The sequence below is a fragment of the Colletes gigas genome, unplaced genomic scaffold, assembly GCF_013123115.1.
Source record: "Colletes gigas isolate AHSC1104 unplaced genomic scaffold, ASM1312311v1 Colletes_gigas_Sc00015, whole genome shotgun sequence".
Taxonomy (NCBI): Eukaryota; Metazoa; Arthropoda; class Insecta; order Hymenoptera; family Colletidae; genus Colletes; species Colletes gigas.
In genome coordinates this window covers 1,127,942-1,154,770 of record NW_025106644.1, presented here as the reverse complement: position 1 = coordinate 1,154,770, position 26,829 = coordinate 1,127,942, and the positions used below count along the sequence as shown (strand labels likewise).

General features: G+C 38.8%; 4 protein-coding genes across 9 annotated transcripts; 3 read left to right on the top strand and 1 right to left on the bottom strand.

Moving 5' to 3' along the window:
* Positions 1–2,291: 2,291 nt before the first annotated feature.
* LOC122399884 (trichohyalin-like) lies at positions 2,292–3,173 on the top strand. The gene has a single exon (XM_043400941.1). It carries the CDS (start codon positions 2,292–2,294, stop codon positions 3,171–3,173), a length of 882 nt encoding a protein of 293 aa, XP_043256876.1.
* A 1,982-nt stretch (positions 3,174–5,155) lies between these two features.
* LOC122399711 (basic salivary proline-rich protein 2-like) lies at positions 5,156–13,031 on the top strand. Its single transcript, XM_043400597.1, has 7 exons — positions 5,156–5,379; positions 9,367–9,508; positions 9,811–10,237; positions 10,797–11,056; positions 11,116–11,335; positions 11,648–11,916; positions 12,003–13,031. Exons 2-7 carry the CDS (start codon positions 9,482–9,484, stop codon positions 12,171–12,173), a joined length of 1,374 nt encoding a protein of 457 aa, XP_043256532.1. The 5' UTR covers positions 5,156–5,379; positions 9,367–9,481; the 3' UTR covers positions 12,174–13,031.
* Positions 13,032–15,222: 2,191 nt separating this feature from the next.
* LOC122399746 (DDB1- and CUL4-associated factor 5) lies at positions 15,223–25,410 on the bottom strand. Of its 5 annotated transcripts, none has more exons than XM_043400666.1 (8): positions 25,363–25,410; positions 19,200–19,476; positions 18,833–19,013; positions 18,499–18,756; positions 18,196–18,422; positions 17,789–18,003; positions 17,457–17,721; positions 15,223–17,351 (listed from the first exon to the last, which is right to left on the bottom strand). In XM_043400666.1, exons 2-8 carry the CDS (start codon positions 19,393–19,395, stop codon positions 16,375–16,377), a joined length of 2,319 nt encoding a protein of 772 aa, XP_043256601.1. In that variant the 5' UTR covers positions 19,396–19,476; positions 25,363–25,410; the 3' UTR covers positions 15,223–16,374. The 5 variants fall into 5 exon arrangements, with proteins under 5 accessions (XP_043256601.1, XP_043256599.1, XP_043256598.1 ...); XM_043400664.1 differs by having other exon boundaries at positions 25,249–25,369; XM_043400663.1 differs by lacking the exon at positions 25,363–25,410 and adding an exon at positions 25,153–25,292.
* Positions 24,851–26,427, top strand: LOC122399748 (nucleoside-triphosphatase THEP1). Of its 2 annotated transcripts, XM_043400670.1 has the most exons (5): positions 24,851–24,945; positions 25,393–25,480; positions 25,722–25,893; positions 25,965–26,070; positions 26,146–26,427. In XM_043400670.1, exons 2-5 carry the CDS (start codon positions 25,399–25,401, stop codon positions 26,398–26,400), a joined length of 615 nt encoding a protein of 204 aa, XP_043256605.1. In that variant the 5' UTR covers positions 24,851–24,945; positions 25,393–25,398; the 3' UTR covers positions 26,401–26,427. The 2 variants fall into 2 exon arrangements, with proteins under 2 accessions (XP_043256605.1, XP_043256604.1); XM_043400669.1 differs by lacking the exon at positions 24,851–24,945 and having other exon boundaries at positions 25,371–25,480.
* Positions 26,428–26,829: the final 402 nt, after the last annotated feature.

Genomic DNA, 26,829 nt, shown 5'->3' with positions numbered 1-26,829 from the left:
CTTGTGGAAGGACGATACACACAGCCGACTCTAGTACTTACTAGCCGTGCTATGGAACGTGGCAACACCGCTCATGTGCGGATCGGGAGTCCTATTTTCAATAGTGGAGTTTTGTGTTCAGGATTATAATTAACGTTATTTTGCGATATAAAATTATACTAATATACAGTATTTTTTATTAATTATGTATCTATATATATAAAAATAAGTTGTCCTATGTTCGTGATTTTATGACTCGAGAACCGCTCAACCGATTTTCAAACGAGTACATGCGTTGGAAAGGTCTACTTTCACTGATGGTTTATAAAAAAAAAACATCGAAAAATTTCTACGAATATGCGTTATACGCGCACTTTTATGATGGTGTGTTTTCCTTATATAAAATGTATTTTTTTTCTTATATTATATAAAGAGAGAGCCGATTTTTATGTTCGCGCAAAACTCAAGACCTATTGAACCGATCTTCCTCAAATTTTGACACGTTATTTCTGCATACTCTAGGACGGACATAGGCTATGTAGCATGCCTCAGAAGCGCGTTATTAACATGTAATTTATATGTAAAGATTTCATGTGTACGACGGTTTGGCGGACCACGCGACCTCTGTATACGACAGTCTATTGCGCGCGCATGCGCGTATTCGGCCCGCGCGATACCTCGCCCGTAGCAGTACTGCGATGTTACCGCCAGGTGGCGAAGCTTCTCGAACGCTTTCCCGCGAGAGAATTGCATTATCGCGGACATATATGTCAGGACGATCGTCTGGTCATAAATTGCTTTTGCACAAGGTCGGGCGAAGCCTAGACGGGGTATGCTAGTAAGGAATATATGAATATCATAACTATAGTAAGTAAAAGTAATACAGAAGTATATTAATATTTATAAATGTGGTATATATTTTGTGGACTGTCGGAATAGTTTGGTGTTGCGATGCATTATATTTGAAATATTTTACAGAGATTTCAAGAAAATAGAAGTGTGAAACAAGTTAAAACCATCTTTGAACCAAACTGAAGGATTTAAAAATTGATAAAGGTATGTATAAGTTAATAGAGACCTGAAATAGGCAAAATTATTGGTACGAAGCCAAACAGGTTAAGTGCCCGTGGAAAAGAGGTTAGCATAATTAGCTATTGAAAGGAACAATTATGGAGTTAATTATAAAATCGTGTTAGAGGACAGTATGATAATTGTGAAAACTTTCCTCACCACCCTGAGGGTATTTACCATGGCGCGTTACCTTTTTTTTTTATTATAATGGGTGGTTCGCCAATAGCCATATAATCCCATTTTCTAAAATAAAATTAATATTTTTAAATAGAACATAACAAAAACATAACTTTTGTATTCTTAAAGAAATAAAGTATTACATTTTGAAATAATAATAAATAATTTTGAATAATATTAATAACAAAACATATCAAAACATAGTTTGAAATTCTCTTGAAATACAACTAATAAAACTTTGAATCTTGTGAAATAGTATTCATAATAAAAATATACTAAGCAAGTAAATAAAACTCTATTAATGTATTAAAACATATTGAAAGGAATAAGTTTAAATATATATAAAAATTAATGTTTTAAGAAAGATGAAATTAAAAAAAATTATTGAAAATCTAGTTCCTATTAAAAGTTTTTAATTTACGATTTTTAGAAGTGATGTCTGTACGTGTTTCCAACTGACTATTATTTACAGTTTTCACATAATCGTTTAATAAAATATTTGAAAAAATTGATAATGATTTAAACGAAATACTTTGGTAAGCTCGACCACAAACGCATGTATCTGAAAATGCTAAATAATGTATGTCTGATTGAATGCTAATATATGTTAATTTACATAAAATATGTTTATGATTTCCCGATTGCAAAAATTGAGATTCTAAATTGCCATCATTTATTATGGCTTCCATTATTGCATGCATACATGGACTTCCATTTCCGGTGTGGTTGAGTAGAGACGGTTGAGTGAGTGCTGTGTGTAAGAGAAGTTAAAAAGGTGGTTATAGGTGGAGTAGGGAGCGGAAAGAGGGAGAGTAGGTAGAGGGGGTGAAGGTAGTGAAGGGTGAGTATGGGCGTTGTGCAGGGAGGTAGGGAAAGGTGGATAGGGAACGTGTAGTTTGGAGGTTAGGGCAAGGAAAGAGAGAAAAGAGAGAGAGAAGAGCAGGCAAGGCGCTGAGGTAGAGGGGCAGTGGCGACATCGGGCGGTAAGGATTGAAAGGAAAGGAGTAGCGGGAGATAAGGTAGAGAGCGGTGGTATAAGGGATAGAGAAAAGGGTGAGGAAAAAATGGTGCAGAGGTCGCCGGTGGTGGGAAGGGCGAGCGAGGAGGGGAAGCTAGAGAGGCTGATCAGAGAAATGAGGGAGGAGATGAAGGTACAGGGGAGGGAGACAAGGGAGGAGATAGGAAGAACTAGGGAGATGATGGAGGAATGGGAGGAGAGATGGAGAAGGGAAAGGGAGGAGATGGAGGATAGAATGGAGAGTTTAGAGAGAAAGATGGGGAAGGTGGAGTTGAAGGAAGGTAGGTTAAAGAGAGTAGTGGAGAGGATAGAGGCGATGGGGACAGGAAGGGCATGGGAGGGCCGCGGAGATAAGGCGGGCTGGGAGAGGGAGGGGGAAGAGTGGGAAACAAGGGTACAGAAGCTGGAGAGAAAATTAGAAATGAAAGAGAGGGAAGAGAGAAGGAGGAGCGTTATAATAAAGAGGGTAGGGAGGGAGGGAACGGCTATGCAAAGGGCTAGAGAAATATTGGCAATTGTAGGTGTACGAGGGGGAATTGTGGGGGCAAGGGAGGTAGGAGGAAGAATGCAGGAGAGGAAGGAGGTGATGCTGGAGGTGAAGTTGGAATCAACGGAGGCAAAGAGGGAGGTGATGAGGAACAAAGGGAGGTTGAGGGGAAGGAAAGAGAGAGTGGAGGACGATATGACGTGGAGGGAGAGGAGGATGCAGTGGCAACTTAGGAGGATAGGAGTGGAGGAGGAGGTGAAGGGAAGGAGAGTGAGGGTGTTCTACGGAAAGATTATGGTGGATGGGGCGATGTGGTTTTGGGACGAGCGGAGGGAAGTACTCAGAGACTGGAGGGGGAGAGAGGGGAGTAGGGAGGGAGGGAGGAGAATGGAGGGACAGGTAGAAAGAAGGAGTGAAGAAAGAGGGAGAGCAAAAAACTAGGAGGAAAGGAAGGAAGGAAGAAGGGGGAAGGGGGGAAGAGAGGGGAAGGGGAGGGAGGAAAGGGGAAGGGAGAGAGAAAGATGGAAGATAGAGAGAGAGAGAGGAGGAAAGGGGGGAGAGAGTTTAGGAAGGAGGGAGGTAGGAAAGGAGGAAGGAGTGAAAGAAGGAATGGAATGAAAGTATGGAAATGGAAGTCAAAGGCGGAGGAGGCGTGCGTGGAAATACGGAGGCGTAGATGTAAGGATAGGAAATAGAAAAAGAAGCGAGGCAAAGCGAGACGAAGCGAGAGATGCGAGCGTACAAAGCGCGTAGGTTAAGGTTAGGTTAAGAGTAGGTTAAGCGGAGGGAAGGAGAGGGGAGGAAAGCGAAAGAAGGAGGAGGGATGGAGGGTAGAAATTAAGTTAGTTTAAGGAAGAATTGTGAGGGAAAGGAGGAGAGACTATGTAACCCTAAGGGGAAACAATAAATCCATACTACTACTATTGCATGCATATGAATAAATGAGGCTATCGCTTCTTCAGTGGGGACAGAAAGGCCCCCTCTTTGTAAGTGATCAAAATATACATCGCCTACAGTTTTACCTTTATCCTCCACAACTAATAAACGACATATATTGCAATTTAATTTTTTAGCAACAGAATGGGACCCATAACCAGAAATATAAATTTTAATGGAATCATCTACAACACAATCGGACAAGTATTCGGTATCGAAGATTCCTGAGAAACAAGTCGCATCAGTGGGAAGATCATGAAGATCGTTATTATTGTCATGACAAATTCGAAATTTATTTTTGATTTCAGTAAGAGAAAACGAATTTGCCGATTTTGTAAATATATGTTTTGATCTAATTTTTTTTTTCTGCACGAATTATTTCGTTATATGACACATGATAATTACAACCAGATAAAAGTCTATAATTTCCAAATCGTTTTTCTAATTTTTCGGTTGTAAAATGGAGGGTACTACATTCCTTATAAGCCTTGGACATCTCAAGAAAACATTCTCCAGTACACCATCGGGCGATAGAATACCGTGGTACCTTTCAATATCAGTTTCTGCAAAATGCAAACTACAGACGGCAGAATATTTTGATGGTGTCCAATTCTTACGAGGAATAGCAACCCTCCATTTCTCCCGCAATTCCTCATCTTTGGGGAATAAAAATATAGAATTGTAATTATTATCTTTTAAGGTACTATCGTAATTTCCCTTGCAATTGGGAACGCAGCAACGCCGTGGCATTATTAACGAATATGTGAAATTTATAAAAAAAATGTATATAAAACAAAATGTCCAAAAATGCTATAGATTATATTAAATAAGTGTGCTACACACCAAAATCAGGATCTGTAGAGTTAATATAAATAAATGAAACACCTGGATTATTGCTCCGTTGCTCACATTTAATGGACTTCGGTACATTAATATTTGAAACATTTGAAAGAGAGGCGGGAGACCGGAAGGCCGGTAGATGGAGCCTATGTAGCCCAGAGGCCGGCGGGTAGTGGGAGGCTGTTACGGTAGGTTGGGCTAGGTATATCGAAGCTGGACTCCCGCGGTGTTGCCATTTTACCATCAGCACGGCTAGTACTTACTAGCTACCCCTTGTCGATTTTTCTTAAAAACTCGTTTTTGATTTATATTTATTTTTTTTTGACGCCGTATAGAAAAGTTGTCTAATAATTTTTTGTAAGTACCCATGAGCTCTACTTCCGAGAAAAGTTTCATTGAAATATATTTCCTATTGTACTGTGCTCTGCTGTTTTGATGTCCCGCGGGACGGTACAGGGACAAGAGGAGTCGGACCGCCCATTTATGTATTTCGCTTCCTTGCTCCAGGCAGTCCACATGTGTGTTATCTGCCGCGACGAATAGCGAGCGAGAGATCAATGTATACGTGGGAATACGTGTATCCCTTCTACTTTTCTCGAATTCCTGCCGCGGGACTTCAAGTCAGCGGAGTACAGTACTTTAAAAATAACACGAAGGCCGCTAGGTTCTTTCGTTCGCGTATAAAATAAACTCAAGTTCCTAGATTTTCTGCAATTAAGTATATTTGATTACTGACGAACGTCGTTACGGTGCAAGGTGAATCTGGACAATGCGTGTGTGTAGAATCATGCGCGTATAGTTTGTGCCGCATTGCATAGGTCAAACTGGAAACGTCAGCACTCCAAATAGAAATGTTTTACGAGAATTGGAAGCAGTGTGGCCAGATCTGGCATAATTGAGTGCATCGAAATCGACAACAGTGACGACGAACTTCCTTAGCGTCTAATGGAGTGGTGGGGATAGCAGGCATACACTACCGCACGAGCCACGTGTACGTGAGCTCGGCGCTTGCGCACAACTTCGGGAAATCGATAAAGAACGTCAGTGTGAGCCTTTCCTTCTTGCTCTTGTAAAAGACAAAACAACTGAAATACGACCTCGCGATAAGTGGCATACGATTCCAAGCCTCGACTGCTCCAGCATTTTTACTTTCCGACCTATGTAAGGTATAAGGAAATTTATAAAGTATCATAATGGAAAAAAATATTTCGAAATTTTTTTTTAGCGGAAATACACGTTTTAGGACCCCCTCATCATATTGTGACTACTACAAAAAAACATATTTTTTTTTTGTTCCTATGCTATTGACATGATTGCGTCTAAACGGCTGAATGAATTTCAATGAAACTTAACATTTAAGTTTTATGTTCTCGTTTTAAGGTCTCATTATATTTTAAGCGTGATCAGTTCCCATATAATGATGATTATACGTCTGTAGTTTTATAATTATTTCGATACATATACATCATTTGTAACAAATTTTTAAAGCGATTTATATAAATCTTAAGAAGGATTAAGATCAAATATACTTTTTTCCTATCTTTCCTAGACAGGAAAAATTAAACGAAGTCTTATGCCTTGCATACCTACCTAAACCACATAAAAAACGTATTCCACAAATATTTTAGAATAATGTTGTTCAAAGCAGTCTTACTCGTAAAGGGTTAATTAAGGGTCAATTAAAATGAAAAAACAACTCTTAGCCAGTACCGTGCACGCTACAGAAATAGATTACTACTGACTTTTCCCACTATGTTTTTTAATAACCGTATCAAATTGTTACACACAATCAAATGTTATATATTTGACTTAACTTTACATAACAAAATAATTGTAACGATAGGTAAAACAATAACGTGCACGCTACCGTTCAATGGAAACCACGGGAAGGTGGTGGTCACTTCCATCAGGAGGGAAATGTAAAAAATTGTTATTTCTTTGTAACATTATCACATGCCGTATATTAAAATGTTTTTATTAATGTAATGAAATTAGAATATAATGAAAAACTAACTCGTGAATGCATTAATTTTTATTAATATACACACGACCCATAAAAATGGAAAAATGATATAATCGTTTACATTTCCAAAGGATGGGATGTTGGGATAGTACGTTTGCGATTAAGCTGGCACGTTATATCGTGCATTGTTGCTCTTACGGTACCGTGACGTAAGTGTAACAAGGCGCGACATTCTACGTCATAGCCACACTATCTACAGCAAGCAATTTCACTAACTAAAAATATACGGCAAAATATAAGCAAATAAATGAAGAAAAAAAATGATAGTTAGAGCAAGCAGAATAGTATTTACAGCAAGCGAAATACGTAAAAAAAGTAACAATGCGAGACAAATTGAACGACTATTTACATATTAGCGAAGTCCAAAAAAAAATATTTTGGACATCACTAACAAGACTGCGGTTGCAGTGTAAGCGCTTTCGCGTGACGTTATGGCACATACATACATGCATCACACCTTGTTGCGCCTACGTCGCGGTACCGTTGACGTAACAAGATCAGTCTACCGCGACGTCGCATGAAAACGTTTATACTGTCATTGCAGCCTAATAGTACGAATTTACTAAAGAGCTTTTCTCTGGAGAGAAAAATCTCTCTAGAGAAAAGCTCTGTAGTAAATCGGTACCTTAATTTTCGTCATATGACGTAGCGGGAAAATTCTCAAAGTTATTGTCATATGTTGCGTTTAATCTTAAATTACACTTTTGCTTCTTAGCAAATCTATGATATAAGTTTTTGGAATACAATAGAGCTAGATGATCGTCATCTACCTCCATGGGTTGAGAGTTTTCCCTCTGCGCCTTTAACGAAGATTTCACAACGCAAATAGAGTTGACGCTGGCCGAAGAAAGTTTATTCCGTTTCTTTGTTTTTATGTCAGGTAACATGGAAAACAATCTTTCTGCATCGGCATTGGAATTTGGAAGTGATCTAATTGTATTTACTAATTTCATCAATTCAGGAAATTTAATTTTATAGTCCAAATTTCGCGTTAATAAAATTGTTTTCCAGAAACCATCGAATTTCATCTCGATAAGCGTCTGTCTACCTTTCGTTGTAAATTCCAAAGGCAATACTGACCATTCTGTTTGCAGTCCTTCGTCGAAACCGCCGAATTTCTTAGCGATTAAGAGAACATTTCTGAAGGAAATGTCTCTATTTGTATCATTTAATATAAAAGTGGGTTCAAAAACATACAAGTTGCTAAGAAATTCGTCATCGATTGGCAATCGATGACGAATTTCATTTGCAGCTGTAATATAAAACATTAAACAATTTTTCCTTACGGTTTCTACGATGTCGGACTTGCCTTCTGCATTCAGTTGATGCAGAAAATTAAGACACTCTGTTCCTAAATTTATACTATTAAATGGGAGTTGATTTTCGACTACAGAAAAATTCATCATTCTTACTAAATCCATGTGTTTCAAAAGCTGCGGTTTCAGAAAATTGCGTAATATATCGCATAAAAGTTCTGCCGCAGTCTTTTGAAGCAAATGAATTCTTGTCTCTTGAGTTTGAAAGAAAATGCTAAATTTATAAAAAAACTCAAGAGCGTAATTTAGAAAATAAAGATATGCTTTGGCCTCTGGATTTTGTCCTATCCCAACATCCCATCCTTTGGAAATGTAAACGATTATATCATTTTTCCATTTTTATGGCTCGTGTGTATATTAATAAAAATTAATGCATTCACGAGTTAGTTTTTCATTATATTGTAATTTCATTACATTAATAAAAACATTTTAATATACGGCATGTGATAATGTTACAAAGAAATAACAATTTTTTACATTTCCCTCCTGATGGAAGTGACCACCACCTTCCCGTGGTTTCCATTGAACGGTAGCGTGCACGTTATTGTTTTACCTATCGTTACAATTATTTTGTTATGTAAAGTTAAGTCAAATATATAACATTTGATTGTGTGTAACAATTTGATACGGTTATTAAAAAACATAGTGGGAAAAGTCAGTAGTAATCTATTTCTGTAGCGTGCACGGTACTGGCTAAGAGTTGTTTTTTCATTTTAATTAACCCTTAATTAACCCTTTACGAGTAAGACTGCTTTGAACAACATTATTCTAAAATATTTGTGGAATACGTTTTTTATGTGGTTCAGGTAGGTATGCAAGGCATAAGACTTCGTTTAATTTTTCCTGTCTAGGAAAGATAGGAAAAAAGTATATTTGATCTTAATCCTTCTTAAGATTTATATAAATCGCTTTAAAAATTTGTTACAAATGATGTATATGTATCGAAATAATTATAAAACTACAGACGTATAATCATCATTATATGGGAACTGATCACGCTTAAAATATAATGAGACCTTAAAACGAGAACATAAAACATAAATGTTAAGTTTCATTGAAATTCATTCAGCCGTTTAGACGCAATCATGTCAATAGCATAGGAACAAAAAAAAAATATGTTTTTTTGTAGTAGTCACAATATGATGAGGGGGTCCTAAAACGTGTATTTCCGCTAAAAAAAAATTTCGAAATATTTTTTTCCATTATGATACTTTATAAATTTCCTTATACCTTACATAGGTCGGAAAGTAAAAATGCTGGAACAGTCGAGGCTTGGAATCGTATGCCACTTATCGCGAGGTCGTATTTCAGCTGTTTCTCTTTTACAAGAGCAAGAAGGAAAGGCTCACACTAGCGTTCTTTATCGATTTGCCGAAGTTGTGCGAAGTGCCGAGCTCACGTACACGTGGCTCGTGCGGTAGTGTATGCCTGCTATCCCCACCATTCCGTTAGACGCTAAGGAAGTTCGTCGTCACTGTTGTCGATTTCGATGCACTCAATTATGCCAGATCTGGCCACACTGATTGGAAGGGAAGTGGCAGCTCGTTATTCGTATGCGCAGTAGCGTTTCTCCACGGTCTAATTTTGTTTCGGCGTAAAAATTTTATATACGCTTATAGAAACCAACGACAAAAATGTCATACGAACGAGATTTAAATTCCGTGAGTAGTGCCCTTTTTTTTTTTAAATTACAAAACTATGTAATGCAATGTAACTACGTAATACTGTAAAAGTGATCATCGTTGATCGATGACGAATCCAATATCCGCAATGCAGTTGCAATTGCATCAAAGTGTGGTTTATTAATCTTCTTTATTTTCAAATTTATAATTTAACGATATATGTTGCATAAAGCTTTTATGTGTAAAAATTTATATGCAATTTAAGAATAAAACTAAAAATTACTTAGAATATATTGTGTTTAACCTTAATATTATATTAATAAATTTCTTATGTTTAATAGGGAGCGCCGGTCGTGGATCTTATTAAAGGCGGCCTGGTACCTGGAAAAATGGTAAGAGTTAGAGGGAAAGTTAGTTCGAATGCCGCATGGTTTCCTGTCAGTTGTCAATGTGGACCAACGTTGAATCCAAGCGACGGCGTAGCTATCAAGGTTTACCCAACCTTTCCAGACAGACCCAGCGAACCCATGTGGATTAAAGCCGGAGAAGAATTTGAGGTTTTGCTTCTCTGCAATTTTACTTGGTACAAGATTGCCATAAACGGCAGACACTTCGCAGAGTTTGAATATCAGAAAATAACGCAGTTGGTTATCGAGTGTGACGTGGAAATAGAATCTGTAACGTACGAGGACGTGTCCATTGGTCCATATAGCTCTCCCAGAGCCGCGCCTTTGCCAGATGTACCCGCACCTAATTTTGGACCGCCACGTAATAAAATATTTTACACTTTATCTTGCTTACTTTAATAGAATAAATGTAGGGTTTGTAAATGTCCAAGAAGACGTCTCATAAATGGTTCAAGTTGCAAAACAGTTCGATGAGCGAAATTCAACATGCTGCGTAAATTTTTTTAAACGAATACACATAATTTAGAACATCTTGTTTAAAATTGCCATTACGTATCGTTTAGAAGATAAATAATAATATTTTTGAAATGAATTTTAAATGTTAAAGAGGTCAGGAATATAAACAAACAATGTTCTAGTTATCTGTATGATGGATGTCGTACAGATGTTCATATCGTCTTTCCACGAGAAAAAGGCACAGCGTGATTACATCCCCACTCCTGCTGCAGTCCCCTGATTGGCTGTCACCGATCTTCCGTCGCCGTTTTCGACCAATGTCTGTGAGTCGGCGGACTGCAACAGGAGTGGGGATGTAAACACGCTGTGACCTTCTTCTCGTGTACCAATGGTACATTGTTTTACTCCTTAACGATTAATTTTATAAATGGTATAAATATTTTATATTGATTATCTGATTTTAGCACCCAGTGGATTATATCCATCGATAGGTCCGCAAACTCCGCAAGGTGGATACGGCCCGCCTCCTCTAATCGGCTATGGTCCTCCGCCTAATACGTTCGGTAGACCTCCATATGGTCCCCCAAATATGCCTGGTTACCAACCTGGATACGAAAAACCACAAGAAGAGAATATATTTGGTGCCTGTTTGGACAAAGTGGGTTTGGCATTAGGAGGATTGGTTGCTGCGGGAGGCATAGCCACTGCTGCTCACGCATTGCAGGTATATTCGATGATAATACCGTAACTTCTGTAAACTACAAACATCGTGTTTCTTCGCAGAAAAAAAAGGAGGAAGATCCGGAAAAGGAGCAAGAGAAATCGGATGCTTCCAAGTCGAAAACAGAATCTGAGGGAGGTTTGGGGAACCTTGGATCACTCGGTGCAGCTTTAGCGAGCAGCTTGATGACTAATGCTTTACAAAGTAACACAAACGCGCAGCAAGAGTATCCTCAAGAATCGGGTGGCGGCGGTGTATTAGGCTCTATTCTCGGGGCATTAGGTATTATATTACTCGTAACTCGATAACAACTATTTTCGTTAGTTTGAGACAGCAATTTTCAACCGGTGTGCCGCAAACAGTGAAAAAGAAGTGGTTAATTCGTTGCTAATTTTCTAACAAAAATATAAAATTATTATTTTTATTTTTAATCGACCGAGAACATACTTGTAGCGGTCGATAATAAAATTTAGTATATTTATTAATGATTAACCGTGAAAAAAAAAAATGTTTGAAAATTACTGACGTAGACTAATGAATAGTAGTATTGAATTAACTTATCTATATTTTATGATTATATTCTTATGTATTAAGGTGGTAATAGTGGAGCACCTCCGCGCCCACAAAACCAGCCAGCGTCTGATCCGCTATCAGGAGCTTTGGGATCCATTATAGGTGGTGTTTTCGGAGGCGGTGGAAACCAACAACCTGGATATCAAGCTCCAGGAAATTATCAACCGTCCGGTGGTTATTCTAACCAGCAATCGAATTCGGGTCCAGATCTTTTGTCCGGAATAGGTTCCGCGATCGGTCAGTCTCTGTTAAACTCTGCTATAGAGGGTCTAAGCAAACATGGAAAAGATGTGAGTAAAAGGAGGTAGTTCCAAATTGGTGAATTTATGAATTTCACGTTTTACTTAATGTTTTCTTTTTTTTTTTTTCTGCGCAGAAGAATCACGGAGAGAATCGTACAACTCCGCCGCCAACTTATACGCCAAGTAGTCCGCCGTTTACGCAGTCCGCTCCACCTGCTCCACCTGCTGAACCTGCTGATAGTCCCGCTTCGGGACATAAATTAACTGCGGATGAAATTTCGAAGGGTTTAGGTTTGGACGATTAGCATAAATTGAAATAAAAGCCCGCGTAAAAGATAGAACAGGTTTTATGCTCTTAAATCGTCTTATAATTTACGATACACTGTGCTATGTTGAATGTGAACAGTTAATGTATTACGAATGCACAGTATTATTCATTCTAAAAACGTTGAACGTTAAAGGCAGCTTGTTTAATTTTGAGCATAGAACATTTTAACGAATAATGTAAAGAAAAGTTAGTGTAAAATGCCCGAATCTCATATTGAACAAATTACGAATACATATTAATTGATATTTTGTATATAAATTATTTATTTAAGACAATTCCGGTTCAAATATGCTTTTACAGAGTATTACATGCCTTGAAGGGGTATTCTAGCGTGAATCGTTGAAAAAATGATATTTTTTTTTTTGCATTTTCTTAAAGAATATAGGTTGAAAAATGTATTTGCTATTGTTGTCGTTATAGGGATACAAAACTTTTAAAGCGTTTCTCTCGAAACTATGTTTATCAGAACGGTGTCCATGAATTATCGACTGTTTTCTTTTGCTACCGACTATAGCCGAACTCGTACTAATTAAGAATCTTACGCATTTTTTCGTTTCATACAAATAGAACCAGGAGACTATGAAGTGCCACCAATTTTAATTTTTTACTCGTTCAAAAGATTTCCCGAGTTTAAGCAAATGCACCTCAAACTAGAAGACCCTCTTAGGCAAGAATTAGAAACGTAACAGAGTAAAATATTTGTTGTACAACCTTTCCAATCTTTACAGTTCGATGTTCAAATTAGGTTGATGTTTTGTAAGATTTATTATATGTTTATAAATGTACCGATGGCCTTACAAGAATATATAAGCTTATACATGCTTATTGAAGAGAACACTTCGTAATTTATTCTTTTTATCCCCTTCCATTTTCGGAGCCTTTAAATATCATTCACACCTTTTCTCGAGGCTCATTTCCTTCATTTTTTCTCATATAATTTTCCATATCTTAATTTGTATTTTCATTTGCCCACTTATTCACATTATTATGTAAAAATATTTAATTAATAATGTCATTAATATTGAGGATGAGTACTTTTTGTTTAGAAAATTAGCTTCTTTCCTACTATGTAGGGATCTGGACATTACGATTCGGCCCTGGTTTGATCACGTGTCGCGCGTGCTCAGTTGTTTATATTTGCTGGTGGTTCTTGTTGAATCGGGTTAAAATGCACATAAAAACACCCCAAACTAACCATTACCTAGATGACCCTAGCTAACACACACGCGTGATGCATGATAAGAGGTTTTTGACAATTTTCCCTCTAACGCAAATCATGAAATCTAACTAGAAAAGACACCGTGCAACATAAATATATACAGATACTAATTCAACATTCTAAATGCAGGTAATCTAGATGACCCCTTTTTTTTTGTACGTGGGGAAATCCTCATGGTGACCACGAGGCCCCAAGTAGGGGGGGCCTCGGGGTAGCGCCGGACTCTTGCCACCGGCTGTCGAGGATCAGGCCCAGGTACTTCATATGGGCCTTCACCTCGACGTAAACCTAAATGATCCTAGCTAACACACGTCGCGTGATGCATGGTAAGAGGTTATTGACAATTTTCCCTCTAACGCAAACCATGAAATTTAACTAGAAAAAAACTACTGGGTGCTCGACCACCCGTGAGAAAAATTTTAATGGAAGATTCTAGAGGGCAAAATAAGACGAAAATCAAGAATACCAATCTGTTGACTGAGACTTCGTTAAAAAGTTATTAACGTTTAAAGTTCCGCGCACGCAGCTGTTCGCAGGTTGCTGCCTCACAGGCGGAACTTTAAACGTTAATAATTTCTCAACGAAGCCTCCATCAACAAATTGGTATTCTTGATTTTAGTTTTATTTTTGCCTCTAGAATCCCCCATTAAAATTTTTCCCAGGTATGGCCGAACACCTTGTATGTACAAAAAAAGCTTGTTCAAAATATTGAGTTCCACAACACATTTAAAAATGATCAAAATCGGTGAGGTGCACGTTTTAACCGAAACATTTGCCGCTAAAATTATTTACGACGTAATCGAAGTGATTTCAGTTACCATTCTTCCACGAGAAGAAATCACAGCGTGTTTACATCCCCACTCCTGTTGCAGTCCGCTGATTCACAGACATTCCATTCCATATCTTAATTTGTATTTTCATTTGCCCACTTATTCACATTATTATGTAAAAATATTTAATTAATAATGTCATTAATATTGAGGATGAGTACTTTTTGTTTAGAAAATTAGCTTCTTTCCTACTATGTAGGGATCTGGACATTACGATTCGGCCCTGGTTTGATCACGTGCCGCGCGTGCTCAGTTGTTTATATTTGCTGGTGGTTCTTGTTGAATCGGGTTAAAATGCACATAAAAACACCCCAAACTAACCAGTACCTAGATGACCCTAGCTAACCACACGCGTGATGCATGATAAGAGCTTTTTGACAATTTTCCCTCTAACGCAAATCATGAAATCTAACTAGAAAAGACACCGTGCAACATAAATATATACAGATACTAATTCAACATTCTAAATGCAGGTAATCTAGATGACCCCTTTTTTTTTTTTTGTACGTGGGGAAATCCTCATGGTGACCACGAGGCCCCAAGTAGGGGGGGCCTCGGGGTAGCGCCGGACTCTTGCCACCGGCTGTCGAGGATCAGGCCCAGGTACTTCATATGGGCCTTCACCTCGACGTAAACCTAAATGATCCTAGCTAACACACGTCGCGTGATGCATGGTAAGAGGTTATTGACAATTTTCCCTCTAACGCAAACCATGAAATTTAACTAGAAAAAAACTACTGGGTGCTCGACCACCCGTGGGAAAAATTTTAATGGGAGATTCTAGAGGGCAAAATAAGACGACAATCAAGAATACCAATCTCTTGACTGAGACTTCGTTAAAAAGTTATTAACGTTTAAAGTTCCGCGCACGCAGTTGTTCGCAGGTTGCTGCCTCACAGACGGAACTTTAAACGTTAATAATTTCTCAACGAAGCCTCCATCAACAAATTGGTATTCTTGATTTTAGTTTTATTTTTGCCTCTAGAATCCCCCATTAAAATTTTTCCCAGGTGTGGCCGAACACCTTGTATGTATAAAAAAAGCTTGTTCAAAATATTGAGTTCCACAACACATTTAAAAATGATCAAAATCGGCGAGGTGCACGTTTTAACCGAAACATTTGCCGCTAAAATTATTTACGACGTAATCGAAGTGATTTCAGTTACCATTCTTCCACGAGAAGAAATCACAGCGTGTTTACATCCCCACTCCTGTTGCAGTCCGCTGACTCACAGACATTGGTCGAAAACGGCGACGAAAATCGATGTCGGCCAATCAACGGACTGCAGCAAGAGTGGGGATGTAAACACGCTGTGCCTTCTTCCCGTGGAAGGACGATACGTGTTTCACCCTGGTTATGTGACATCATGTATCTTGATATATATGCATACATACATATAGAAATACGTATATATACATGTATACATACATATATATACACATAAGCACACGTATCAATTTATTTTTTTATTATTTTCCATCACGCTTACAAATCATGTCAACAATACACATTAGCCGGGTTGCTTTATTATAGCTAATGATACGTTAATTTACCTATATATCTCTCGGCGTTGTTTTGCTGTAGTTTCGATTACATATTATTTTAATGGTCATATCCAAACACGTTTACCTCGTAATAATAAACGAGAGTTCTAAATAATTACTATGACGGCCATTAATTTCCAAAGATGCGAAACCACTAAATTCGTTTTATTTTTCGTAACGACGAAAAAGAAGAAAATACTTGATTTGTGATTAGTTCACGGATAATGATCGCTACATACGGTGAAAGTACATGTATTATTAATGGTTTAAAGTATTATTACTCTGGAACAGTCTTGTATCATTAAGAGATTGCCATAAAATATTTATAGAAGGTGTCCTGCATCCATAAGAGATTCCAATAAAAATTACTTCGTAAAGATCCTTATGAACGACAAAGACGCCGAGAAAAATGAAAATGACAGAAAAAAAGAAAGAAAAAAAATAATAAAATTCTCGAAGAAGATAGAAAAACCATATTCGCGTGTGATCGAACTCAAGTGTTATAAAAATATACTTCAAGGAATCGCATATTCATTATGTACAATGGGAAATGGATCAAAAGGTTCTGAAGGTTACATAGATGTTTAATCGGAAGAATCGGTTGTAGTCGAGATGGTTTGTGATAAAGGCGTACGATAACTTCTTCTCGCGACATCCACTTTTTTTCTAAAACACTCTAAATTTTTCAGTTTCTGCTCGTGGTCCGAACTCTCAGCGTTGTTTCGATCTTTCTGCGTTTCTTCGCCGTTCTTCTCGACCGTGGATACTTCTGATGTGATGCCACTGTCCGGTGTCGATGGAACCTTGCATGATTTGTTCGCGGGCGTCGACGGGCCGTCATCTTGAACCTTCGTCGTAGAGACGCCGTTTAAATAAATCTTCCAATCCTGTTTCTCGTCATCGGTGTCGTAATTAACTTGCGGCCCTTTGCGTTTCATTTTACTAGTATCACTTTTGGTATTACTTTTACATTTACCGTGTTTCTTTCTGTACACTACCGTCGAGGTATCAGAATCAGTTTTCGAACATTTCCGCTTTACGGAACTCTCGTTATCTTCCGAACTGCTGCTACTGTAACTCGAATGTTTCGTGTCGCTTTCGATCGCGTTCGTAACGTATCGTGATCTTCTAGAGATTACACCGGAACTGGTGCTAGGTTGGGTTGTATCGATAGGCTGTTCGTCGCTATTGGAATCGCTATTAATTTGCAACAGGGTACACTTTCTTCTAGCTTTGCTTCTTCTTCCAGAAATTTTACCGTGTTTTCTCTTTATACCTTTTAATTTTGATTTGGATCTGCATTTAATTTGCGCGTTCTCCCCGTCGCTGGCGGAACCCGAAGCGGATGGACCAGCTGCTGTGGTAGAGGCGTTGTTTAACGGCGTGCCATAATCCATATCCGCGAGCCGCATTAATTTCTCTCTGCGATTTACTATCAGTCGCGATATACGGTTCCGATATACCGAGGGCCTTCCGGGAGCCACTTCGTCTCTAAAGGATCTACGAGATGTTATCAGTCCTAAAATGCATAGCATTAATCGACGATTGGGTGCAGTCGAATCTACAAAAAGCATATTTATACAATTATACAAGCACGTATGATAATGAAATTCTTGCGTTGGCTCGACGTAATGAAATTCGAAATTTTCACATAAAACGGATGTACCATCGGAGTCCGTTGTACTAAGTCCAGTCGTGGAATTATTTTCAGAATCGCTGGTTGTCTCGGGCGCTGATGTCGTGTGTTCGTAACTCCAATCCCCTATTTCACGTTGTACCAAAGAATCGAAGAACGCCATCATTCTTGGATCTTCTCCGGTCGATTGGTGACTATAATCATGCGTTATGAATTGACCGCTACGTAACACCAATCCGATGTACTCGTTGTGTGTAAATATTTTCCGTTGCCTTTCTCTGGATCCAACGTCCTTCTGCAAACAGAAACGCAAAAAGGAAATAATACGAGTTATTATAAAATAATATTTATTTGCATACTACCTTTAATCCACCTAAGCAGCCGTGTCCAAGAGAAAATGGACTCCAAATCTTAATAATTTTTTCAACCCCGGACGAGGCAAATATGCAACTGGCTTGGTTGTATCGTACTTGGTTCACGATGGATCTGTGGCCACGCAAAACCATATGCGCAGAATCTACCCATTTTACACCCTCGGAAGGAATTTTCCACATGTATAAATTAAAATCATCCGAACCTTAAAGCAGTATATTCAATTATTTGTAGAAGCACAGACAGCGTGTTGAGTTACCTTACGCATTATACAGAATGACAGTAGTAACGTGTTAAAAAATATAAAGAAATTATTAATTTGTAGAAAACCTTGATTTGCAAATAGGTGAATCTGCGAAAAGATTAATTCAAAACCTGTATCGATATTACTGCTTACCAGATAGAACGTATTCGTCATTATCTCCAGCAAAACAACACGACTTCATTGTGCAACTATTATAATATCCGGGATGATCGAATTGGCATAAGTGCGAAGTGGAATCTACTGCGTACAGTACAGGCGGTAGTCTTCTTCTCAAAGCTAATAATCTATTACCTGCCGCATTAAATCTAACATTCATACAATTCTGTGCGGAGCTTTCGTTTCCATAACGTAACACAGGCCTACGCATTCAAAAAACAGACACAGGTTTTATTTCCCCTACGCGACGTAATAAATTGTTCTACGTTGATTACTTACTCCAAGAGTTTTCGCACGTCCCACATGCTAATGCCTTTGGCATTGCTGGTAGCGAGCATCTTAGGCTCCATAGGATTGAACATAACGGAGTGGAAAACATGCTTGTCTTGCGCCAAGCAGAATGTTTCCATAGAGCCTCGTATATCATAAATTAAAACTCTTCCGTCGCAAGCGCTTGCAAATACATTATCGTTATGGGGATGGACCGATAAGCCGTAAACAGGTTTACCGTGTAAGAAGAAATTTACAACGTCGCACCTGTATGGTACATAGAAACGTTATCGAATTGTAAACGTTCGCATAGAAAGTTTCTACGGTCGAAAATTGTTCGTACGTTTGTAAGTCATGGACAATAACTTGACCGTCGTTTCCGGCAGAAAATATTTTTGTTTTACTGTTGTTGAAAGCAACGCAAAATATGTTGCTCATGTGTTGAGCCTTCATCACTATGGGCCTACCTACGCCTTGTATCGCCTGTTCAACTTTCCACAATAAAACTCTCTTATCGTCGCCGCCTGTTAAATTAATAAATCATGTAATCTCGTGATAAATATATTTTCTTAACGACGATTGACCCAGTATTAAACAAACAAATATACCTATAAACTATTGTTTGCTTATTAAAAAAGTTAATTTTAAAAAGTCGACCGTTACATTTTCATAGAAATCAAAATAAATTCACTGTATTTTCAATTTCTTACCGGAGACGAGAAGATCTCCCTGATTCGAAAATTCAATTGCATTAACGCATCCATAATGAGATAACAGATCCTTTCTAAATAGGTTTTCGGAAGTTTCGAATCTAGCGTTAACGAGACGTTTGCAGTGATCGACATTGTTGTCAATCTGCCGTGTGATAAGGTACGAAAGCGGATTACAAACGGAAGGACGAGCCATTTCTCCTTTATGGATACCGATATGTACACGAAAACGGATAAAACCGTCGTCTTCACCTATCGTCCCTTTCTTCCATGTATCCTGTAACTAATGACTGTATTCCCCTGTTCGTTAAGTGCTAATCGAAAATTCTAAAGCTATTCTCCGCGAATTTCTAATCAGGGACTAGAGAAGCCGGAAAATTTTTGGTACGATCAATCAATCTGTACTATTAAAAGGCGCAACTGTTATAAATTTCGTCCTGGTCAATCTTATATTTATTCTATGACAGACGTGTCGCGAGTGTAATCTCACGACTCACACAAACATGGGTCGCACGAGGCACGTATCACGCACGGAACGCAGCAAAATGCGTAGGTACCGTGAACCAGTGATGGACATTCGTGGGAATTTTCCCTCGTGGGGTTCCTTTCTGCGCATGCGCAAGCTGACGTCACGGCTACCTGTCGTCCGCTACCATAGACGTATCTTAAGCGTAAGAGGAGGTGCATGTGAGGGGCCTGTTCGGAATTCCAACATTTTTAGTTTTAAGTCGATTAAAACATATGAAATTAATTTGATTTAAATGTATTCAGTTAATATTGATAAAGTATATGTTTTCCGTATACAATGTTATATATTTTATGTATTTATGTGTTTCACGTTCATTTTTACGTGCAATATTTTTGTTCGAATACTGGTAAGATTTCAGCAGTTTTCCTTACCCTGGCAACAATTGTTGGTATTCGTGTAATAAATCGGTTGCACGCGTAAATAAAACTAAATAAATAATGAATTGTTTTCCACTTTTTATTGTACATTTATGCTGTTTCCCTTCATAAAAACTTGTCTCTTTCCCTGTAACTTCCTTAAATTTTGTTCCTTACTCGGATCCAACGGTACCCGAAATTCTAGTTAAGTGTATACGGCAGTGATCGTGCGCCCCAGTGCGCATGACCAAAATTTCCACGAATGTCCATCACTGCCGTGAACAGTGTTACCAGATCGTGCACCGGGGGCATCGGGAACTCCTCACTCCACTTTCTCACACTATGCGCTAATCATGCGTACGTGAGCTCGTAGAGTTTCGGAGAGTCGAAAAAGATAGGCTGACACTCACCCTCTTTCTTGGTTCTCCGAAGTTACCCGAAGTGAGCGCGGATGCACTTCGGATATCTTCGGTGAGTCGAGAGAGAAAGGCTCACATTTACTTTCTTCTTCGGTTCACCGAAAATATCCGAAGCGAGAGCGTGGGGCATTTCGGACAATTTCGGGAAACGTATTATTCACATAAAGCAAAATTCAACGATCGACGAAAAAGAGCTGTAGTCATTTCGAACGTTCCCGAGTATCTTTAATTTTTCCCCTGAAACGTTAAAGAAAATGGAACATGCGTTTGTTTCTCACATGACGATTCAACAGGAAGAAGAAGCAACATTGTCGCTTCGACGTACGAATCGGATCGTATTACACTAATACTCGATCCTCTGTGCCTCTTCGTCTTCCACTTTCTTTTTCCACGCTCACCCAAGTGGCAAAGCATAAAAGACGTTGTCCCCTTTCGCTAAATGTGCCTCATCGTCTTCCACTTTCTTTTTCCACGCTCACCCAAGTGTCAAAGCATAAAAGACGTTGTCCCCTTTCGCTAAATGTGCCTCTTCGATCTCGAGAAACGTGTATATTTAACGGGGGTACACTGTAATACGTAGCTGAGATTAAGACTTCCCCACGTACAAAAAAAAAAAGAAAAAAAGAATAAAAGTAATTAAAGTGCAGTGATAGCTTGGAGTCAAGAGGGGGTCTCGGACTACCCCACCTCAATGATATGGCAAATCATTGAGAGGGCTTGTAGTTCCAGGTCTCGCAAACCTTCGTAGCGATTTAATGCCCTAATATCACGCCTCGGTACAGCTGAGGCATGATCCCGTACTTATATGCTCAATACAGATATTCACTGCTAACAAATCGACCAGATGCAAGAGCGAGAAAGAAAGGCTCACATTGACTTCTTTTCCACTCCTCGAAGTTGTCCGATATGCCATGCTCACTTCGGTCATTTTCGGTGAATCGAGGAAGAAAGAAAATGTGAGCCTTTCTCTCTCAATTCCTACGAAACGGTCCGAAATGCGACCGTACCCACTTCGGGCAGCTTTGGAGAATCGAGAAAGACAGGCTGACACTCACCCTCTTTCTTGATTCTCCGAAGTTACCCGAAGCGAGAGCGTGGCATTTCGGGCAATTTCGGGAAACGTATTATTCACATAAAGCAAAATTCAACGATCGACGAAAAAGAGCTGTAGTCATTTCGAACGTTCCCGAGTATCTTTAATTTTTCCCCTGAAACGTTAAAGAAAATGGAACATGCGTTTGTTTCTCACATGACGATTCAACAGGAAGAAGAAGCAACATTGTCGCTTCGACGTACGAATCGGATCGTATTACACTAATACTCGATCCTCTGTGCCTCTTCGTCTTCCACTTTCTTTTTCCACGCTCACCCAAGTGGCAAAGCATAAAAGACGTTGTCCCCTTTCGCTAAATGTGCCTCTTCGTCTTCCACTTTCTTTTTCCACGCTCACCCAAGTGTCAAAGCATAAAAGACGTTGTCCCCTTTCGCTAAATGTGCCTCTTCGATCCCGAGAAACGTGTATATTTAACGGGGGTACACTGTAATACGTAGCTGAGATTAAGACTTCCCCACGTACAAAAAAAAAAAGAAAAAAAGAATAAAAGTAATTAAAGTGCAGTGATAGCTTGGAGTCAAGAGGGGGTCTTGGACTACCCCACCTCAATGATATGGCAAATCATTGAGAGGGCTTGTAGTTCCAGGTCTCGCAAACCTTCGTAGTGATTTAATGCCCTAATATCACGCCTCGGTACAGCTGAGGCATGATCCCGTACTTATATGCTCAATACAGATATTCACTGCTAACAAATCGACCAGATGCAAGAGCGAGAAAGAAAGGCTCACATTGACTTCTTTTCCACTCCTCGAAGTTGTCCGATATGCCATGCTCACTTCGGTCATTTTCGGTGAGTCGAGGAAGAAAGAAAATGTGAGCCTTTCTCTCTCAATTCCTACGAAACGGTCCGAAATGCGACCGTACCCACTTCGGGCAGCTTTGGAGAATTGAGAAAGACAGGCTGACACTCACACTCTTTCTTGATTCTCCGAAGTTACCCGAAGCGAGAGCGTGGCATTTCGGACAATTTCGGAAAACGTATTATTCACATAAAGCAAAATTCAAAGATCGACGAAAAAGAGCTGTAATCATTTCGAACGTTCCCGAGTATCTTTCATTTTTCCCCTGAAACGTTAAAGAAAATGGAACATGCGTTTGTTTCTCACATGACGATTCAACAGGAAGAAGAAGCAACATTGTCGCTTCGACGTACGAATCGGATCGTATTACACTAATACTCGATCCTCTGTGCCTCTTCGTCTTCCACTTTCTTTTTCCACGCTCACCCAAGTGGCAAAGCATAAAAGACGTTGTCCCCTTTCGCTAAATGTGCCTCTTCGTCTTCCACTTTCTTTATCCACGCTCACCCAAGTGTCAAAGCATAAAAGACGTTGTCCCCTTTCGCTAAATGTGCCTCTTCGATCCCGAGAAACGTGTATATTTAACGGGGGTACACTGTAATACGTAGCTGAGATTAAGACTTCCCCACGTACAAAAAAAAAAAGAAAAAAAGAATAAAAGTAATTAAAGTGCAGTGATAGCTTGGAGTCAAGAGGGGGTCTCGGACTACCCCACCTCAATGATATGGCAAATCATTGAGAGGGCTTGTAGTTCCAGGTCTCGCAAACCTTCGTAGCGATTTAATGCCCTAATATCACGCCTCGGTACAGCTGAGGCATGATCCCGTACTTATATGCTCAATACAGATATTCACTGCTAACAAATCGACCAGATGCAAGAGCGAGAAAGAAAGGCTCACATTGACTTCTTTTCCACTCCTCGAAGTTGTCCGATATGCCATGCTCACTTCGGTCATTTTCGGTGAATCGAGGAAGAAAGAAAATGTGAGCCTTTCTCTCTCAATTCCTACGAAACGGTCCGAAATGCGACCGTACCCACTTCGGGCAGCTTTGGAGAATCGAGAAAGATAGGCTGACACTCACCCTCTTTCTTGATTCTCCGAAGTTACCCGAAGCGAGAGCGTGGCATTTCGGGCAATTTCGGGAAACGTATTATTCACATAAAGCAAAATTCAACGATCGACGAAAAAGAGCTGTAGTCATTTCGAACGTTCCCGAGTATCTTTAATTTTTCCCCTGAAACGTTAAAGAAAATGGAACATGCGTTTGTTTCTCACATGACGATTCAACAGGAAGAAGAAGCAACATTGTCGCTTCGACGTACGAATCGGATCGTATTACACTAATACTCGATCCTCTGTGCCTCTTCGTCTTCCACTTTCTTTTTCCACGCTCACCCAAGTGGCAAAGCATAAAAGACGTTGTCCCCTTTCGCTAAATGTGCCTCTTCGTCTTCCACTTTCTTTATCCACGCTCACCCAAGTGTCAAAGCATAAAAGACGTTGTCCCCTTTCGCTAAATGTGCCTCTTCGATCTCGAGAAACGTGTATATTTAACGGGGGTACACTGTAATACGTAGCTGAGATTAAGACTTCCCCACGTACAAAAAAAAAAAGAAAAAAAGAATAAAAGTAATTAAAGTGCAGTGATAGCTTGGAGTCAAGAGGGGGTCTCGGACTACCCCACCTCAATGATATGGCAAATCATTGAGAGGGCTTGTAGTTCCAGGTCTCGCAAACCTTCGTAGCGATTTAATGCCCTAATATCACGCCTCGGTACAGCTGAGGCATGATCCCGTACTTATATGCTCAATACAGATATTCACTGCTAACAAATCGACCAGATGCAAGAGCGAGAAAGAAAGGCTCACATTGACTTCTTTTCCACTCCTCGAAGTTGTCCGATATGCCATGCTCACTTCGGTCATTTTCGGTGAGTCGAGGAAGAAAGAAAATGTGAGCCTTTCTTTCTCGTTTCTCCGAAACTCTACGAGCTCACGTACACGTGATCTGGCGTAATGTACGAAAGTGGAGTGTAGCGTTTCCGGTGTCTCTGATATCCGATCTAGTAACACAGACCGTGAACTAAAATGATTCTTGCCGTTTTCGGTGAAATTAACTAGCTAGAGATTACACTTGCTCCTTGGTACACGTTGCGTGACATAAAGTCCGTTAACTATTGCTGATCACGACATACTAATATATATAACATATACAATAGATTAAAAAACAAATATCGTTCGACGTGTATTACACGAAAGTTAAAGTTGCTTGGTCATGCGATCGGCGGTATTCAGCGCACCGATGCCATACAAAGAAAAAAGTTTAGCCTCTAGCTGGTTAACTTTCTCGAAAATGGTAACCAAATAAAAAAAAAACATTCTTACCATTTTCGGAGAAGCGAAGTATCTAGAAATCTTCTCTTTCTCCTTGGCGAGCTGTTCGCGCATGCGCTGCGCGATACATGTGTGCAAAACACAACCGATTATACGTTCATGCGCTACAACCTTTCGATATACTTTAATATAGGTATTTGTATTGTCCGTTGCGTGCTCTTCAATATTTTATTATGTACGTCGATGATTTGTATGCTTTGATACATTGCGTAGTTTAATATATGGTAATCAGCAGTAAGTATTTTGCGCATCTATGACACGCAGGACACGCGTGACCCAGCCGGATAGTTAACAATTTCGAAAATGCTACAAATCATTACAACTCACAGTACATACTCACATTTACACGATCATCGTGTATGCTCGAGCAGAGTGTGTTTTACTTGATCATGAACGGACGATTACTATTCAGTGGCTCTACCTCGTGATTACTTACTAATTTTTTTTTTTTTTTCTAATTTGTCGGTATCTTTGTTATCCGCAGTTGCGTAAAGCCACAATTCTTGTCATGCATGTTTCAAACGTCTATCAACATTATTTTTTTCATTACATGTCGTCGACACCTACAATCATCCGTCGCAGTCGGATGGTCCGAGTCAAAAAGCAAATTAATATGGACACTAGCGCCACGTTGCGTATCTCGCGTGTACTTCTTACCGGGCGCCCTGGTAAGTCCGCGAACTTTTAAAGTTGCGCGGGTATTCGAAACATAAATATCGGCAAATGTAAAAAGCTTTAGATTTTTAACAAATTAAACGTAAAATATTAAAAATTTTCTAACAGCCTTGATCGTTCTATCATCGAACAATGGAAATTTTAACGATGCTACGCAATTATTAATCTAGAAATAATTCGTTCGATATTTTCATTTTTAAAAGTAACAAAAATTTACTTATAAAATTGTTATAGGCATTGGAAAGACTACAATATGCAAAGAGCTAATTTCGATGATGAACAAGGAAAATTATAATCTTGAAGGGTTTTATACGGAAGAAGTAAGAGATCAAGTTGGTAGCAGGATTGGATTTGATGTTGCGCTCGTCAACCGTTCTGGGGATAAATCGACATTGGCACGAATCGAGTCAGTGTTATCTTATAATTATAAAAAATTTAATTTTACTTCTTGTCTAACGCAATATTATTCGCAAACAGAGACGTGATAAACCAGTCACAACGGTCAAAATATAAAGTGGGAAAATACCATGTGTTTCTTAATAATTTTGAAGAAATGGCATTACCAATCTTCGACTCGAACGCAGTAAGCCAGATTATTCTTAATTCTTAAGCGTGTACTTATTTAATAGTAAAATACTTATGTTTTTATTTCTATCAGGATATACTAATTATTGATGAAATTGGTAAAATGGAATTGTTTAGCCAAAAGTTTCACGACCAAGTACTGAAGTTATTTTCTAAAAATTTCAGCAAACCTTTTATAATTGCAACGATACCTGAAACGCATAAAGCGCCGCATAAATATTTACCGCTGTTCCAACAGCTCTGTACGGATAAAAAATCTAAACTTATAACTGTGAATCATCATAATCGAAACACTTTACCGGAAGAAATTTTCCGTATGATTTCGTAAGGTACAATTTGTTCATTGTTGCAAGAAAAACAATATGAATATTAAATACATTATAAACACTGTTTATTCTTAACAAAAAAACAAAACGGTAGATCAAAGAAATCCTTCCAATAACGTAAGATTCGTAAAAAAGTTTTTTTATCACAAATAATGTGATGAATAGTGACTGGCTGGAAAAATTGTACTATATAATCATGCTAAATCACATACGCGTTAGATATCTTTATAATAATTGTTTTATAAAAACCACCGTTATTCGTTAAAGAATTAACTAAAAATACGATAGGTGTTCATTATATGTTCAGTACCTCCTTAGAATATAAGTTAATCCGTCAAGATTTTTGATATTTTTTTTATTTACCTTACGCGTGAATATCGATATCTTTAATGAACAAGGTGGTTCAATTGAGAGTACAAAATAGAAACGTT

Excerpts from the sequence above, each read along its gene's own strand:
- LOC122399884 (XM_043400941.1), top strand. The coding sequence starts at position 2,292 with ATGGTGCAGAGGTCGCCGGTGGTGGGAAGGGCGAGCGAGGAGGGGAAG.
- LOC122399746 (XM_043400666.1), bottom strand. The coding sequence starts at position 19,395 with ATGGCTCGTCCTTCCGTTTGTAATCCGCTTTCGTACCTTATCACACGG. Across the intron at positions 19,014-19,199 it reads GGGAGATCTTCTCGTCTCCG|GCGGCGACGATAAGAGAGTT; the intron begins GTAAGAAATTGA and ends TTAATTTAACAG. Across the intron at positions 17,352-17,456 it reads TAGTACAACGGACTCCGATG|ATTCGACTGCACCCAATCGT; the intron begins GTACATCCGTTT and ends TGCTTTTTGTAG.
- LOC122399748 (XM_043400670.1), top strand. The coding sequence starts at position 25,399 with ATGGTCCGAGTCAAAAAGCAAATTAATATGGACACTAGCGCCACGTTG. Across the intron at positions 25,481-25,721 it reads ACTTCTTACCGGGCGCCCTG|GCATTGGAAAGACTACAATA; the intron begins GTAAGTCCGCGA and ends AAATTGTTATAG. Across the intron at positions 25,894-25,964 it reads TCGACATTGGCACGAATCGA|AGACGTGATAAACCAGTCAC; the intron begins GTCAGTGTTATC and ends ATTCGCAAACAG.
- LOC122399711 (XM_043400597.1), top strand. The coding sequence starts at position 9,482 with ATGTCATACGAACGAGATTTAAATTCC. Across the intron at positions 10,238-10,796 it reads ACCTAATTTTGGACCGCCAC|CACCCAGTGGATTATATCCA; the intron begins GTAATAAAATAT and ends ATCTGATTTTAG. Across the intron at positions 11,917-12,002 it reads TAAGCAAACATGGAAAAGAT|AAGAATCACGGAGAGAATCG; the intron begins GTGAGTAAAAGG and ends TTTTCTGCGCAG.